The 17,775-nt window shown below is 40.9% G+C and overlaps 1 protein-coding gene across 1 annotated transcript; it reads right to left on the bottom strand.

The window, feature by feature from the left end:
• Positions 1–560: 560 nt before the first annotated feature.
• On the bottom strand, positions 561–16,022 carry pcca (propionyl-CoA carboxylase subunit alpha). The gene is made up of 23 exons (XM_035172076.2): positions 15,927–16,022; positions 12,802–12,879; positions 12,505–12,552; positions 12,207–12,275; positions 11,494–11,607; positions 11,085–11,138; positions 10,148–10,279; positions 9,127–9,163; positions 8,133–8,211; positions 6,770–6,872; positions 6,318–6,412; positions 5,634–5,784; positions 4,801–4,944; positions 4,119–4,193; positions 3,864–3,932; positions 3,635–3,710; positions 3,318–3,531; positions 3,030–3,132; positions 2,813–2,911; positions 2,627–2,680; positions 1,921–2,061; positions 1,388–1,465; positions 561–1,276 (listed from the first exon to the last, which is right to left on the bottom strand). Exons 1-23 carry the CDS (start codon positions 15,978–15,980, stop codon positions 1,208–1,210), a joined length of 2,136 nt encoding a protein of 711 aa, XP_035027967.1. The 5' UTR covers positions 15,981–16,022; the 3' UTR covers positions 561–1,207.
• Positions 16,023–17,775: the final 1,753 nt, after the last annotated feature.

A 17,775-nucleotide genomic window follows, 5' to 3' on the forward strand; every position in this document is an offset into this window, starting at 1 on the left:
GAAACAGGCACCTGCACATGTCTACATAAGTTAGACTGGGGCTACTATAAAATCCATAAAATAGATCAACCGTATAGAAGTGAGTGAATCAGCAGGAAATTATAAGAATATATGTTTCATATAAAAATATGTTTCATATAAACATTTAGCTGAAGTCAGGGCTATTTAATGTACGACTGTATTATAAACTGTTCTGTTGGGACTCCTAGTCTAGACTGCATTATTGTAATTCTTTATCAGATGTTCCAGTAAGTCTGTAAAATCCAGAATAGAATACAATCCTGCTCCTCACATACAAAGCCCTTGATAATTAAGCCCCATCACATATTAAAGAGCTCGTGGCACTGTATTATCCCTGGCTTTATGAAATATGGAACAGTAGAGAGAAGTTTCATCTCTCAGAGAACCAGAGTTACAATGTGACCAGATAGTCAGCAGAGGCCAAAGGGAAGATGCAGGCAATAAAATGGTTGGCTGGCTAAGTTTGAACTCATTTTCTGTGTCACCTCTTCTCTTATTTCAAGTGTTGTTTCGATGCAGCCACACAGAACAGTCGCAGATAAGAGTTGTGAAAAGAAGGAGCACTTTATTTGTTGTACGTACTGTGTTTTAGTGTCAGTTCAACCAAATGACAGCAGATTGCTTACCTTGAATGATATCAAACTACACAAATTGTCTTGGTTTTCTCCCGTGAGGTTCTGATCTGATCTGAGATTTCTGCTACAATCCAGTTCAATAGAGGTGAATAGAATTTTCTTTTTGTCGATCATATCTGAAAAATACCATTTGAAAAGGGTCCATTCCCATAGTGTTAAGTGGCAGCAGCCTTCACTGATGCAGATGTCTCAAAGCCTTGGCACACAAACTGATGTTTTTTTTTGTTATGTGGGTGAACTGACCCTTTAACAAAAAACTAAAAGTCAGGTCTAGAAAACACACTATGCACTATGAAATTATAGAAAGTTTCACACGAGGAGAAAGTGGCGGGAGTCTAACGTGGAAGAGCAGTTTTGCACTGCAGATAACTGAGTCAGCATCGGGGAAACTACACTGTTGGGGGCCACAATGGAGACTGACCACAGGCAAAACCAAATCCAGCATCTGTTATTGTCCAGTCTGTTTGCCAACGTGGATCTTCTCTGTGGACATTAGGGAGTAAGGCTCATCCTGGTGCTGATGTCTCACATCCAAAGATCAAAGGTTCGCTTTATTCCAGCTCTACCAGCAGATCTCCTTCTCCCACTGTCTCCCCTGGCTTACAGTGGACGCTTTTAACCTGGAACGCAGCAGGACACACAAACATTAAAGCTGCTGTTTGTTCATGTGCTATTTTAGTAATAGTAGTAGTAAAAATCTAGTTGTCACTGTCAGAATTGGATACTATTACCTTTGCTTGCTTGACAGCAGTCAAACTGTTCTGCATCTTCATGGCTTCAATCACACAGATCTCCTGACCTGCTGCAACCTACACACACACACAAATGACAAGACACGATATATCCTAGTTATATATATTCAGGGAAATACCAGAATGAAAATAACATGATGGCGTAAGACATTCTGAGGGAGAGATGTTTTGAACTATCATTAATAATGATAGTAATGATGATATTAATAGTTTGTATTTTGACCATAATCCTTTTGCCAAAATCAGGTAAAATAGACATGATTGTGAATATTTTGGCCACGATATTCATTTAGTGAGAATCTGAAAATCTTGTGACAGCCTCACAATTATTGAAAACACACACTCTCTTACCTGCAGTGATACATTTGTTATAAATTGACCTTCATCAGGCAAAATATGAGGCGTGCGCGAGTGTTTTCACTAACGTTTGGTCCACGTTTTAAAAAACCCTACTATTAACACAGACTGCTGAGTAAGAGTTAGTGTAGGTCTAATATATTAGGATGTGTTACCGTATCTCCAGGCTTGACAGACACAGCCACTATTGTTCCTGGCATCGGTGAACGTAGGATGCTGCTGGTGTCTTCTGGAACTTTCTCTGGCATGAACGAGTTCAACTCTGCTGCCAACTTGGACAGAACGCGCAACTGAAACTTCACAAAGAAACACAGTATGATTAACACAGGACGGAGTGATAAGACCAAACTGATCAAATAAAGAGCATAGCTATGGTCTTACACCTGGAGGACTGTTGCATGTGTGAAAATAAGTTGTTCAAAAGGTGTGTGTGCCACCAGAGGGTGAAGTGTGAAGTCTGATAAAGGCTCTCATGCGTCGTCACTTGATTTCACTGTTGTTAAAAATTCTAAATATTTATTAATCCGTTAAGGGATGGAATCTATGCTGGAGTGAACAACAAAGATGGATGGTCTTGACTGGGTGCATGCAGTAAATAAATATGGACTATATGGAATAAACTGACCAATTACTTAGTCTAATGTTATTTTGAAATTCAGTTCCAGTATAAAAACCACAGATCTCTTGAAGGATTAGTATTTTACAAATATATACAAATTAGTTTAGAATTTGTGGAATTTATGGAATTACTGAATGATAAAAAGCAAACTTGTTTTGATATAGTCGTCACAATAGCTATATGGCAACATTCTCCTCATCTCAAGGTAATCTGTGTGACGATGTGCATGTAAGGAAACGTACCGATGTGCCCAGGTACTGCAGGACAATCCTTCCTGAGGCATCTCTGGACAGACACTAAAACACAAGACAAAATATGATCTGCACTACATCTGTAGTCATTACCACAGATCTTTGAGGCAAACAAAGAGTGTGTGTGTGTGTGTGTGTGTGTGTGTGTGTGTGTGTGTGTGTGTGTGTGTGTGTTACCTGGAGCATTCTGTGTGTACCGTTGATGGTGATTGGCAGCAGTGGGGAGGCCAGGTTCCACTCTCCACTGACTTCCACCGTTCCTCCATCCACCTCTACCTGCATGACACACATTATTTTGTACTTTAGTTTCCTTATAGTCATAAGAGACCATCAGAGTCACTTTGTGAGCTACTGATGTGTTTCATTTGTTCATGGATGCACATTAAATACTCACAGTATAAACTTTTCCGGATTTGGTCACCTCCATAGCATGGAGTCCCTCCCCCAGCTCCACACACAGCTCCCAGTGGTTACATTCCACAGGGGTGGAGGACACCCTGCAAAACACATAGGTCACTTTAAATTCATAAGAGCCAAAGCATCTGAGCTCCTCCCTCCTCTGGAGACCCATCCACTTGATTTATACCACATAGACGGCTCATCATCACAGGGACGACATTTATTAGTTCCAACTTTCCAACGGCGTGTAGCAAAACGACATGAAGCTTTCCAGTGTCTTCACCTCAAGTCACCCAGGACCTTCTGTGAACGGAGCTGAGCAGTGATGTAGAGTGCCGCTGCCGAGGCCAGCAGCTCCCTGCGCTCATCCACCTCCAGCTGGTGACCCTTGAAGCCATCAGGATACACCTCCGGCAGGAAGTTAGTGCTTATGTCCCCAGAGATAAAGTGAGGATGGGTGATGATTTCCCGCAGGAGAGGAATGTTGTGGGTCACACCTGGAGAGAAGCCACACAAAACAACAACAAGAAAACATTGGTCGATTTTAAAAGGGGACTATAAGTCTTAGCGAATGTTGATTATAAAGATTTGTTGGTGTACCTCTGATAACATAGTTATCCAGAGCATCCTCCATCTTGGCAAGAGCTTCAGCTCGCGTAGCACCATAAGTGACCAACTACAAACAGATACCACAGGAAATTATTACAGAGCCATGAACCCTTCTGCAGCAGCAGCAGTAGTATGCAACCCGCTTTCTTGTTGTGACAACATGTTTCTAAAAATATGAAACACACCATTTCCAAATCAAACCCATCACTACTTCACTGACCTTAGAGATCATGGGATCATAGTAGATGCTGATGTCACTGCCCTCCTGGATACCACTGTCTACACGGACCTGACAGGACGAGGGACAGAAGAGACAGTGTTAATATTGCCAGGACAGGTGCTCGTCTCTCATGAACATTTGAGTGGATTGTGTGTGAAACTTTTTCTTAAATGATCTTCTGTAATGCAGCTCTACTTTGCTATAAAAGATTGGCATACTTGTATGTGACAAATATCTCAGATTATCAAAACTTACATTGCTGAGGTTGAGTGGCTCTTGGTATTGGGACAAGCGTCCGATGGAGGGAAGCCCAAAAGACTTGTAAGGATCCTACCAGAGCAAAGCACAGTAAAACAGATGGATCAATGGAAAATACAGTCTCCGGAGTTCGCCTTTCACACATGAACAACACAGCGGGAGATTCTCTGCTCAGATGTGTTCACAACAACACAAAGATCTCAGCCTTCGAAAGGGTGGTGCAGCAGGCAGAGGCAGGAGGGGACGTAGTAATTCCACTGCAGAGATCACATGTTTTTGTTTACAGCACATCGACACCGGTGTCGGCCCTTATCACCAAAAGCTCTCGACACCTTTGTCAGTGTACGTTTCTATGTGTATTGTTGTACATTGTTTTTAGTTTTTTTTTGTTTTGTGTCGGCTGCATATTAGAAACGTCATCAACACGCCCACTCGCTCTCTGTGAATCCTGCAGAAGATCTCCTGCTTTTTCCTCACACAAGTTCACTTTAGTTTTTACTAGGGGACTGGCAGGAGAAACTCTCCAGAAGCTCTCACTCAGGCATTTGCGTTCTTACATACAGCCCCTCTGGAGAATGTCAAGAGATTATCCAGAGTTCAGTGAATGTCTAAAAGCAGCTTTAAGGAAATATATCCAGCAGGATGTACTTCATTTTTATCTGCACAAATATACACACACCTCGGCATAGACGCGACTCTCAACAGCCCAGCCGTTGATTGGGATGTCCTCCTGTTTGTGCTGCAGCTGGTAACCCTTGGCAACCCTGATCATCTGCTCCACCAGGTCCAGGCCAGTAATGCACTCTGTGATTGGATGTTCCACCTGGGGTCAGAGGTTAAAAACAGAAGGTACTGGTTTCTGTTAGCAAAATAGCAGTGTGCTTCTTCATCAGCAGGTGAAGTTTGCTCAGTTTTCATTAAGATGGTTATTTATGGGCGTAGTCAAACTCCATGCACTGATGAGGACTGAACTATGGTTGAAGGCTCTGATAAAAACCTGTACATCGATTTAAGATTATTTTCCTCACCACAGCTGGGAAAAAAAAGAAAATGCTTCAAAATGCTCTTTACGTACCATTTTATATAACCTGTTGTTAAATTTCTTATAGTAGACAGCTGGGCCATCACTGCTCTTAGATTTGCACAATAGCAGCAATAACAACATCAACTAGAAATGTCACTCAGTAGAGTGCATACCTCCACCAAGGCCCCACAGTCCCCTTATGAAACCTTATTTAAATTCACTAGATCCTGACTTTTATTTGGATCAGCACCAAATTTCCCTAACCCTCATCCTGCTAACAATCTAAAAAACAAACAAAACTCAGACAAACACATAAAACATAACCTTCTTGGTGGAGGTAATAAGAGATTCAAATGACAAAACAAACAATATGGTTCTCTCCCTTGGGCTGGAAGGAGGCCTAATTTAAAAGGAGAATTTAAACCCAAATATAGTCCACATGTATACACACACAAACACAGACAGACAGACACACAACCCGTATTGACCTGTAGTCTTGTGTTCATCTCCAGGAAGAAGAAGTTCTTCTTAGAATCCACCAGGAACTCCACAGTGCCAGCAGACGAGTACTGCACAGCCTTGGCCAGCTGCACTGCCTGCTCACCCATCGCTCGCCGTGTCACTGGGTCCAGGAAAGTGCTGGTAGGTGAGACAGCACCAGACAGACTCAGTGGTGTAAATGGAGTCTAGAAGCTAACTCCATAGATTAACAACAAAACCATTTATCTTTTTTAAAATACATACATAAACTTGTCTTCAACCCCATATCTTTAGTGTTGATTATTGTGCAGGCTGCTAAGATATTCACAGTAGACTTGCTGAGCACTTTATTAGGAACACAGGACATTAGGACATCCAGCAGCTCTGACAACAATAGGTGTCTAACGTGCTGGATATGCTGTTCGAGAAAAGTACAATATTTCACAGTTTGGCTATAACTAAGCTCCTGAGGAACATGAGAGCTGTATGTCGTAGCTTTTTCCTCTGCAGTATAGCACAGACAAAATTATATATATTAAAACCTCTGGTCTACATTTCCACCTCATCCAAGTTATCATCAGTTGTCCGTTGCTGCTGTAAATGCAGTTCTTTTTACACGTCTTTTGAAAAAAGCCATTTGCCCTTGTGATTTCAAACAAACAGCCAAGGAGCAGACAGCGTGTGTCACTAACCTGGGAGCCTCCTCCACCACCTTCTGGTTTCTCCTCTGAATGGAGCACTCCCTCTCATTCAGCCACAGAGCGTTACCATGTTTATCAGCCAGCACCTGTAACAAGCACACAATGTTCGCTAGCTCTTCCTTGATAAGGACACACATCACCAATTTCTTTTGTCATTTTTGTCACAGCTCAACAACTAATGTCCATTGGTATTCATGTCCTGATCACATTCTCCCACTTTACTAAATTTCACAGAAATTCTGTCACGAAAATAAAAATTAAGGCTATTTGATCGTTTTTTCATACAATCTAGTATTTATTCTGTTCTATTCTGGTCTTGGTTTGAGTAAAATAATCTTTATTAACAATTAATCTATTACTGAGCATTCAAATGGCCAACTGAGTCCCCTCAATGTGTTTGCACATTATATGACATTAGACCACTGTGTGCATGTGTCTTATACCTGTATCTCTATATGTCTGGGGTTGTCTATGTACTTCTCAATGAGCAACCTGTCGTCTCCGAAGCTGGATGCTGCCTCCTGGGATGAGAACCGGAAACCTTCCCTGCAAAAAAGTGCACACACACAGACACGCACAGATACATGCACACACAAATTGCAGCAGTTATAAATGCTGCAGAAACAAGCATCGGTCTGTCTAGTGGTCTGTAGAAAAATCTAAGCAGTAGGAGGAGACAGTGAGGCCGAAATTCAGGGAGACGAAGTAGATTTAAGTTCAAATCTTAAGACTTTTAATAGTAATTGTATTTTGAAGCATGTGAGGTAAAACCTTAAGAATACTAAAGGAAGACTAGTAGTAACCAGTTACAGTAGCTGTAATAAAAATACAGTGACTTCAGTAAGAATTCAGACCACTTCACTTTTTTGCACCCTTTACTGTGAAGTAGATTTAATGTTAAAAGGATAAAACCAGGCTACACTAAAAACCCAGAGTAACAATGTTTTTAGAAGTTTACTCGGGCCCGTTTGCTACAAAATGTGGAAGTGCATCCTGCTTTCTTTAATATTGCTTGAGATGTGTCCAGAATTTGGCAAACAGATTTGATTTGAAAGAATTAAATAAAAGATTATGATGAATTTGGAAACAAAGGATGCAAATTAATAGCTTGACAGAGAATTTCAATAAATGTATATGTCACATAATAACAGTGGATGGCAAGTATGTTAACAACGAAATACATAATTTAAGCAATTTTATGTAGATTTATGTGAAACATTAATAATATCAAGCATTATTTTTAGAATATTGGATAAGCGCATGTGATACCTCGGCACAGACTCTGAGTAGCTTCCTCCGACTTCAAAATGTTACAATTCTATCTGAGGTGGGCCTCAAAAAAAGTCATGCAAGCTTATATTTTCTGAACCCGGGGCTCAGCCAAGTGGCAATCTCTCATCTCCAGCTCATTCAAACCTCGGCTGCTAGACCTAATGAATCCAAGACCATATGACAGCCATACATAAAACACCACACTGACTTAGATGTTACTCAGAGATGTAGATAATAATAATAAAATAATAGGTTTGTTTTAGTGTTATGTAAGTTACTAACACTATCTTAATCAATGCTTATTTAAGTCGATGTATCCTTGTTATTTTTATAAAAGTCATTTAAGTAGTAGACATTGTAACTGTTGAAATAGAATAACTTTCATATCTTTTGTTTAAGCTGTGATGCATGATTGTTGTACATGGCTTTCCTTGATAGATGTTAAAAAAAATGTGATTATTCGGTATATATATATATATATATATATATATATATATATATAGAGGGTGTGACAGAAACAGAGGAATACAATACCTTGTCTCCTCATCATTCCAAGAAATCCTCATTCCTTTCCCTCCTCCTCCTGCAGATGCTTTGATCATCACTGGGTAGCCTAGCAACAACAAAAGAATAAAGCAACACCACAGTTGTAAAGATGCTTTTGAAAAACATAAATGTTCACCTTGGTTTGACAACACAAATATGGCCACAAGTACCTCCAGTAAAGAGATGCAACATGAACATAAGAGTACTCAGTCTTCCCAAATATATTTAACACTGGAAAATATACACTAGTGTCAGAGAGCTGCACTTCCTGCACACAGAGCTATGTAAAGCCACACAGTTTACATAGACCATCAGTGAGACAGATATTTATTGATTTATACAACTCTTCTTTTTCTGAGTCAGAAAATAAATGTCTTTGTCACAAAAAATACAATTTTACAGTTTCTTTCATATTTTTTGTAAGTCTTGTGAAAATACATGCGTCCAAATCTGATACGTCAAAAATATACATACAGCAACTAACAGTACTGTCAGACGGTTTACAGAGGGTTCTGAAATGTCATTTGATTTTAAGATTGCCCCTCAACTTTCAGAGTATAGTTTCATACAATTGGTATCATCATGGTGCCTAGAAATAGAGCTTGTTTGATGCACACATTAAAATGAACCACAAACATCGTAATGGTTGAGTCCACAGGGTTTAGTACAGTTCTGAGAAAGCACGTAATAGATTCAAATGTTTCCTCTAGGATTTTTTTTTTTTTGCAGCGGGGGCAGGCCAGCCAGTCGCCAATTACTTTGGTTGGACTCTTCTCTTCTTTTGCCAAGAAGAGTATTCTCAATCCAACCATAATTATGCCAGAATCTTACTGCTAATGAAGATTTATTAAAGATGAATTGATTAAAAAGCTAAGGGAAAGGCAACCAAACTCTAGACAGATGGATATGGTTCAGCATGGATCAATTCACACACAGTAACACATATCGTAAACTTTCTGTGTGTAGACAAGTGATGACTTACCAATTTCCTGTGAAATCTTCACAGCTTCCTCTGCAGTCTGGGGGGGGGGCAGAGAGGAGTTACTCATGACTGAATTGACAACTGGCCATAATCTGCCTTTTCCATGCTTCACCTGTAGGTCCACTTGTATTAACTATGAACATGAGTGATGAACTGCCATGCGCTGCCAACTTCAACCATCTGTTGAACCTGGTAAAGGATGTGACTGGCATGTGACCATACCATCAATAAGACTTGTCTTGATGGTTTCAACTCTGACAGTTAAGAATCTTGATTTAAGTCTCTTTGCATAGTCATTTTTGATTGGATCACTACAGTTGTACATGAAGTAGAATACGGAAATAACCACCAAGACTAACAGAAAAGTTAGACTTGGATAATGGATTAGTTAGGACAGAGCAACTTGTCTAGTTTTGGACTCTCCCACCACTTCACAGGAGACAGACCTTAGTGAGTCACCTAATCAAAGGTGGGAGATCCCTCGCCACCAGTGACTGCTTGTGAGTGTGACTCTGGAAGGCTGCACTCACTTTCAAATCTATGCTGAAACTAAAGCCCAAAACGTCCACATTCTCTACCATTCAGAGTTTTCCCCTATCCTCTATGTCTAATCAGCTGTCTCTTGAACCGCTGGCTAGGCTGGCTGGGGCTAGGTAGGTGCCTCTCCCCCACTAGAATTGCTGCTGTTTCTAACAACCAAAGATATCTCTTTTCATATGTGAAGGCAGCATAAATGAGCCTTCAGAAAACGCTGTACACCACATTTACATTTGGAATGGAATCGGTTAGTTAGGTCATTTGAGACTGAATGATGCTCATCAGATTTCTATCCATACTATCAAGATAGGTGTGATGTGCTTGTATAGAGGCTTTTTTAAATTGCAGTTTCTGATCAAAATGTTTTTAGGACACAATTAGTCACTATTGTGTTATTTCTAATTCTAGTGTTCATACACAATCATGCTGATTTAATAATATATTCATCTTTCATACATGCAATGCAGTGTATGTGTGCTCATACCTTGACAACTCCATCAAATCCTGGGATGGTGCTGACATTAGCAGCCTTAGCAATTAGCTTGCTCTCAATTTTATCCCCCATTGCCTGGATAGCATGGGTGTCTGGGCCAATGAATGCCACGCCCTCTGCCTCCTGGTGAAAAGACAAGGATTTGACCAGTGTGTTTGTATCTAGTACTTCTATCATTATCCCTACTTAAAGAGATTCAACTAAATACTGGGGTTATTGTCCATGTGGTGGTAACGACTATTGTAAGAGCCAGTCAGATTTGAGCATGGTCATTTAAAGCAATAGTTCAGCATTTTGCTAAATTCACTTATTTTCTTTCAGAGCGTGAGAAGAAATGTTGAATTATGCCAAAAAAGGAACATTTACTTTTATTTTTGCATTCAATAATAAAGTACTACTGAAACCTCACAGGAGGTGTGGTTTTATAAATGCAAACTAGAATATTTAAGTTATGTTAGAAACAAAAAGCTTTCAGCTGCCTCTTGTGGTAGACCTTGATTTGAGATTATTTCCTCATCGCAAGGTCAAGAATAAGCTTAACTGTTCTTACGCTGGCAAGAAAAAGTAAGTGAACCTGCTCCCTCTCCTCCACATTCTGTATATTCACACAAAGAATGTATTTTTGGATATTACTGCTTATATAGTAGGTGAAGTCACTATGGATGTGTTTCATGGGAGTATGGCTGGTCATAACTGGTCATTAGGTACTTCACTATTCATGTTGTTTTTTCAACATTTCACTTAAATTTGTTGATTCAAGTTAATGAGACTAAAATACGTCTGAATAAATCAGGAATACATGCATTCCCTAACTTAAAAATACACAATTCAAACTTAAGCATTAGTTTGTCATTACCTAATGTATAATACTCATCATAGCAAACTGTATGTGTTGAGAGAGAGCTGATGTCTGACTGATTCAACTCACCAGTCGCCTTGCAAACTCTTTGTTTTCAGAGAGAAACCCATAACCAGGATGAACCTGCATGGAGAAAAGAATTCAAACTTTTAATTAAAAATGTGTTTCTTTCCAACACACAGCTATAGTTTATAGATTATAGATTATATAACCAGATATATTGTAGACATGAAATGTAGCGAAACATTTGGCCCCAGCAGCAGCTCACTAGATAAATGAATGGTACTCTGATGGTGGAGCAGTTCACACGTGATTACTAACTGTATATTTACTGAATCTCTTGACGAAGCTGTGTACTGACATGTTCACTGTTCAGATGAGCTACCATATGAGCATGTATATTAAGTACACAGAATTTCCTGCATGCCCTCTGCAACAGTCACATGACATACATAACAACAGCTAAATATATGCTTACAGCTTGTGCTCCAGTCGCTCTGATGGCCTCCATGATGGCATCCATGTTCAGGTAGCTCTTATTGGTGGGGGCCGGGCCAACACACACTGCCTCATCGGCCATCTTGGTATGGACCTAGATACACACACACATACATGATGTTAAGTCCTGTCATCTCAGCAGTACAAAGTGAGATACAGACTTTACACACACCACTTAAAAAAACACTTTGAATACAAACTTCCTATTGAGCGAGACATGTGCAGACTTGGGCCTTTTATTGTTGAAAAAAGCCCTTTTAGGGAACATTTAGAGGACTGTCGCTGTGTCGCAGCTGCCAAACCTATTCCAAAAGGGTTTGTAAGAACCTTTCATTTACACACCTTCAGAAATTTATGGGAAAGGTTGAAAAATACCAGATTCCCCCTTTATGCTGCACTGAATTTGTGTTACACTGCCCCTCACACATATCGATATTGCTTGTTCCCCCGTTTTCCCCGATTGCAGTTGAAGAATCAAACCAGCCAACATGAGTTGTCCAATCCGGCTTGGTTGGGGTATCCACTCTCTAATTCAGCACTTTTTCTATCACACACCATTGACACACTGTCTGTGCAGCAGACATTTAGGATCCTTCAGTATACAGACGGCTTCAACTCCTGGGCCACCAGATCCTCGCCACCCGCGAGGATCTTTGGAATTCAATTTAACACTGGATTAAGTTGATGACTCACTGCACTTGAGTCTACATCACTGTGGACAGCTACAGTCTTGATGCCCATCTTCTTACACGTCTTGATCACCTGATGGAAAAACACAACATTAAAACCGCTTCACTCTACCTTCAATGCTAGGTACTGCTCTGAGTTGTTTTGATGGGTACTGGTGGCAATGTGTTGTCAATGGAGAAAGTAGCAGAGACAGCTCCTGCATCTGAGGTGTTGTGAGGTGAAGCTTCAGTGAGTGTGTCTTTATGTCTTTAACAGTATCAGCTGGGTTTCATTTACATATATTTGTGTTAAACAGTCTTACTCTGCAAGCAATCTCTCCTCTGTTGGCGATGAGGATCTTATCAAAGGTCTGTGGAGGGAAACAGATTGCCACAGTTTATCATTGACACAAGGACTTTCTTTCCACCCCTGTGTTGATGAGAACACTAACAAACACACAATTGTATACCCTACCGACTCATTTCATAATGACCACTTCATGCATAATTGCCTTACAAAGATAATATTTAGAAATGTTTTTTTTTGTTTCCACAGCAGATTGAATACATGATCGGTTACAGACAAACAGGAAGCAGGAGGAGAAAAGAGCTATGCTTACCTTTTCACTGGGGTTGTACACGGTGGAATATTGAGTCTTACTGTGCAATGCACAACATCTTGACTGGAATGAGCCATACTGCAAAACACATACACATACACAGTATTAGGCTACAACATTATTTCCCTCATTCATTATCATGTAGCATTAGGGTTGCTCTGTTGTATGTGTAAATTTAATCAATTCCATTTCTGACTCGCCTCATAAATTCCTATTTTCACATCTTTCACAAACCAAACTATGATGTAAAATGAACAACTTTTGTTTTCTGCAGGTTCAGACTGTAAGTTATTCAATTGATTTGTAATTTAATTTTTTTTAAATGAAATTGTACACCATACCAAATAGCAGATACAGCACAGGTCATTTACACAGTATATGATGACCCTCCATTAACATGAAGCCAGAAGTGCTCCCATGCCTTTGTATTTCCTCAATCTTCTACTCAATATGTGTTCATATATTTAAATCTCAATCATTTCATTAATCCAATTTTGCCATGGGACACTTAGGATTCTTCCAGTTTTGCAATATGTCTTGCAGCTGTGATAAGACCATCTTTTGAAACACTGAATTTGCACTCTCTTGTATTAGGTATCAAAGGTACAGCTGAACCTCACCAATTCCCCAATATTTCAAACCAGAATGGTTTAACATGGAATACTCCATGATCACTTGCAAGAATGTGCCCAGCTCACTTTTACACTTCCAACATAAATTGTTATCTGAAAGTCCAATTTTATGATGTCTGTGTGTCATATAATATCTGTGTACTTTTTTAATATTTGACAGATTTGCCCAAAATATGTAATATAAAGAATTGTATAAAGAGCTGACTTTGTTTGATCCCATTATGTGTTAGAAAATGTAACCACATTCAGTGTTTCCCCTAGGTTTACAGCTTTGGGGGGGGCGGACACGGACACAAAAACTTAAAGGAATCATGATGTTCATGTGTTTCTTTTAATGACAGCAGTCCCCTAACCCTAACCCATCTTCACCACCCTGGGAGCGTTTAAAAAACGCGGATATTTGAATCTGCTTTTCAGGTGGTTGATGCGACATGTTTTCTGATGGATGCTCTCTGTCCGCTGGTGGGAGTGTGCTCACCTGTGTGTGTGCGCGCACGTGTCAGTGTGTGTGTGTGTGTGCGCACGTGTCTGTGTGTGCGCATCGGGATGGAACTCCGCTGTGCACGATACAGAGAGCAGAGGAGAAATTTAAACGCATGACCATGTAGAGACAGAAATGACATGCCGTCGTGTAAATAAGATAAATAACATAAGGCCATTTAGTTTGTTTAATAAAAGAGCAAGCTATAGACCTGTTTTATAGGAAAGGTAACCGTAAATGACTTATTTTGAGATCTGGCGCTATATTAAAAAAATAATAATTAACTTGACCTTCCAGGGGGGGCGGGGCGCCCCCCTAATATAATGGTAGGGTCAACACTGACATTCATAACTTTAATTTAAACAGTGTGGAGCTTAACACAGCTCATTCATACTTTAATCAGACTACGGCTGCTGTATTGTGTACAATTACTACTACAGTCAGATCCATTCAACTCATAACTAATCATTTTACAAACCATGTTAGATTATTTTGACCAAACCAGGTATCCACTGTCTTCTAATAATTTCTGTCCAATACGGGAACTATCAGCAGATCCGTGGCACTTCCTTTAGGCATGTAGTTACAAATGTGTATCACAGAGAGCATGAATTGCACAACATAAGCAAGTCTACTACTTAATTTTCATACGAAACCTAACTAAATGAAAACTAAAGGCTACCTGGACCAGCATGAAAAGTAAAACTCAACATATGTAAAAGGGTTCTTCAGTATTTATTACCACTTGGGCAGGTCTGAGCAGGTAGAAAATACTTTGATGTAAATACCAGTATTCCAGCGGCACTGATCAGTACTGCAGCAGAGCTTGTTGGAATAACATGCAAGACACATGACATATGATGTAAAGTCTTGAGGAAATGATCAGCATGTGCAATATTTATTATAAAAAAACAGTCTGACAGAGCTTATAATACAACACTTACACAACTGCTCCTGGTCTCTCTCTCTCCTCCCTTTACACCCACCTCTCCTCTCTCCCCAATTGACCGGGCAACAGGGCAGATAGCCGCCCACATTGAGTCTGGCTCTGCCAGAGGTTTCTTCCAGTTAAAAAGTCACCTGTACTGCTCGTCGCCATGTTTAAAAGGGCCAGCATGCACAAATCAATGTGTCTCAATGGCATACGCCGGTCACCTGATACTGTCTGTATAGAAAATGAATAGACTGTTACTACTGGAATCTTGAATGTCTGAAATAACTGTTTGCTGTTGCTGCTGGTTTAAGCACAGCCTGTCTGTCTTCTGCTGTTTTTCACCATTCTGCTCCACAGGAAGTAGATGTTTTTCATTAGCCAAATATTACCGACATGAAAACCAAACTTCAATTGTGAACATGATGTGGAGGTGCTGTAAAGACGTCAGACTGGGCATGACATGCAACCAGGGCAACAAAGAAGCCCTGCCCCCTTACATGGCAAATATAAGGACTATCTTATATTGTGCTGTTGTGTTATTCTAACAAAGTATCACAAACAGGTGGTCACAAAGTTACAGTAAGTTACAGGATTTGTACATGATCAACTGTGTTTAGTGAATTTAACTTAGGCCCTGTCCTTGTGATGAAGTGATGGCCCATAGGTCAGTAAACATTATACCTTACACAACTGCTAGAACCTTTCACATCCCCGTCTGAAGGGCAACCTGTCTCTGCCTGCCTGCCTGTCTCTCTTTGTCTGTCTCTGTCTGCCTGCCTGTCTCTCTCTGTCTGTGTCTGTCTGTCTCTGTCTGTCTCTCTCTCTCTCTCTGTCTGTCTGTCTGTCAGTGATAACGTCAAAGTTACACTTGCCCTCCCCTGGCCGCCTCTCGCCATCATTAACTTGTCTTCTCTGTGTCCCAGTGTCTCATGTGAGGGAGCTCGGTCTCAGTGCTCAGGGTCCCGCTAACACCCTCCAGGACCCGGCGCTGCTCGGCGTGAGGAGGTGAGACGTTGCTGACGCTAATGTCGCTCACTCTTTTTATTGTCGTTGTGCAGCCTGGACGAGCTGGACTCACCTTTACAGCGAACAGCAGCCTGCTAAGAGACGGAGAGAGGCTGTGCGCCGCCATGTTGCCCCCACTGTGACGGTCAAACACCACGACGTCATGACGTCAGAGCGTTACAGCGACCAGAGTGGTGGAGAGACAGAGGCGTCAACCCTCCCATTTTTTCACCTCAACTTTATTGACAAACTTCATTCATCATTCCTCAGAATATTCCAATAAATAAATAAATAAAGTACACTCTCCAACGCTTTGTGTAACAAGATGACTTCAAGATACAATGTGATGTAATACAATTATAACTGCAAAGAATGGATCCACATTTTACAAGGCTATCTTAACCCTGAAATGATTTATTCTGTCTTAATTCTGTGAAACATGCTTCACACATTTGACTGTCATCCGCAAATCAAGTGAGTTTCTGAAGTTCCAGTCTCTCTCTTCTTGTGTCCCTGCACTGTGTCTCTGCTGACAGACACAAACATAGACTTTTGTAGTTTAAGTCTGTTATGATGGGGAATGCCCTCTAAATAACTCAGCAGCTTATATTAGCTTGCACTAAACCTTGGACCTTAAGGAAAATTGTTGGCCGCTGGGAGGATGGCCTTCAAATAAAACTTGAATATCCATGCAGTAAAAAGGTGGACAAAAATCTGAATCAATACAACAATCAGCGAAGTTCTCGTCTAATGATGCCCATCAGTTCAGTCGCTGACAGCTATGTTTCTTTTCATGCTGTCTGAATAAAACTGAAATATTTGTTCTAAACTGAAGCAGTTTTAAACGCTTGTTCTCATTACAGCGGCTGTGTCTTTGACCTAACCTTCACACTGGTCGTTTCATATACCCTGTTACAATGATCTGACTTTATCTCTGATCATAAATGTCTTACAGACAGCTCTTATAGTGCAGACGCACAATGTGCTACAAGTGATTTTAAAGGGCCCATATTGTGTAAAATACATTTTCTGGGCTTTTACTATCCGTAATTACTTGAAGGGGGTCAGTAGGGACCCTCAAAGTATGAAAACAGTCACTCTGCAGACTTTTTCACTCAGTCCATTCGAAGAAATATGTTATTGAAACGTCTCGTTTCGTACTTCCTCCCCTGTATGAGTCATACAGGATCGCACTCGTATCTCAGCCCCACCCAGCCGGTACCAGTCTAGGGTCTGAATCCACCACCCCCGTCACCGTCACCCCTCCACACCGAACACGACACCAAGCAGACATGTTGCTGAGCTAGCAGCTTGTTAGCTACCACAGGTTAATAACAAGCGTGCCTGTCTGTCTGTCTGCCTGCCTGCCAGTCTCTCTGCCTTTCTGTCTGCCTGCCTGCCTGCCATCCTGCCTGCTTGCCTGCCTGTCTGCCTTCCTGACAGCCTGTCTGCCTGCCAGTCTGTCTGCTTTTCTGTCTGTCTGCCTGCCTGCCTGCCTGTCTGTCTGTCTTCAAGTTTGTGTGCATGTTTTGTGTCTATGGTTCCTGCCAGTGTGTGTTTCCCATCTCTTTGGTTGTCTGCCTCACCCTTATCAGTTTCACCTAGCTGTTCCCCACCCCCTCTACTGTGTCCCTGTAGAGTATAACAAGGTACAGAGCACTACAAGTACCCTACAAGGTGCGTTCAAAAAGTTGAGCTATGGGTTGTGAGTGCACAAGTAGATGATATAGAACAGGTTATTGTTAATTGTGATGTCCAGACAGTCCATAGTGCACATATCTGTCTGTCTCTCTCCCTTGTGTGCACGTTCCTCTCTCCCTCTATATGTTCCTTTCTCCAGTGTGTGAATTCTGTGCTGGACTTTTGCCTCTGTGTATTAAAATTGTGCTGAAGACCTTGGAATGTACAAGGGACATTCACCA

This window comes from Hippoglossus stenolepis, chromosome 12 (assembly GCF_022539355.2).
Source record: "Hippoglossus stenolepis isolate QCI-W04-F060 chromosome 12, HSTE1.2, whole genome shotgun sequence".
Lineage (NCBI taxonomy): Eukaryota > Metazoa > Chordata > Actinopteri > Pleuronectiformes > Pleuronectidae > Hippoglossus > Hippoglossus stenolepis.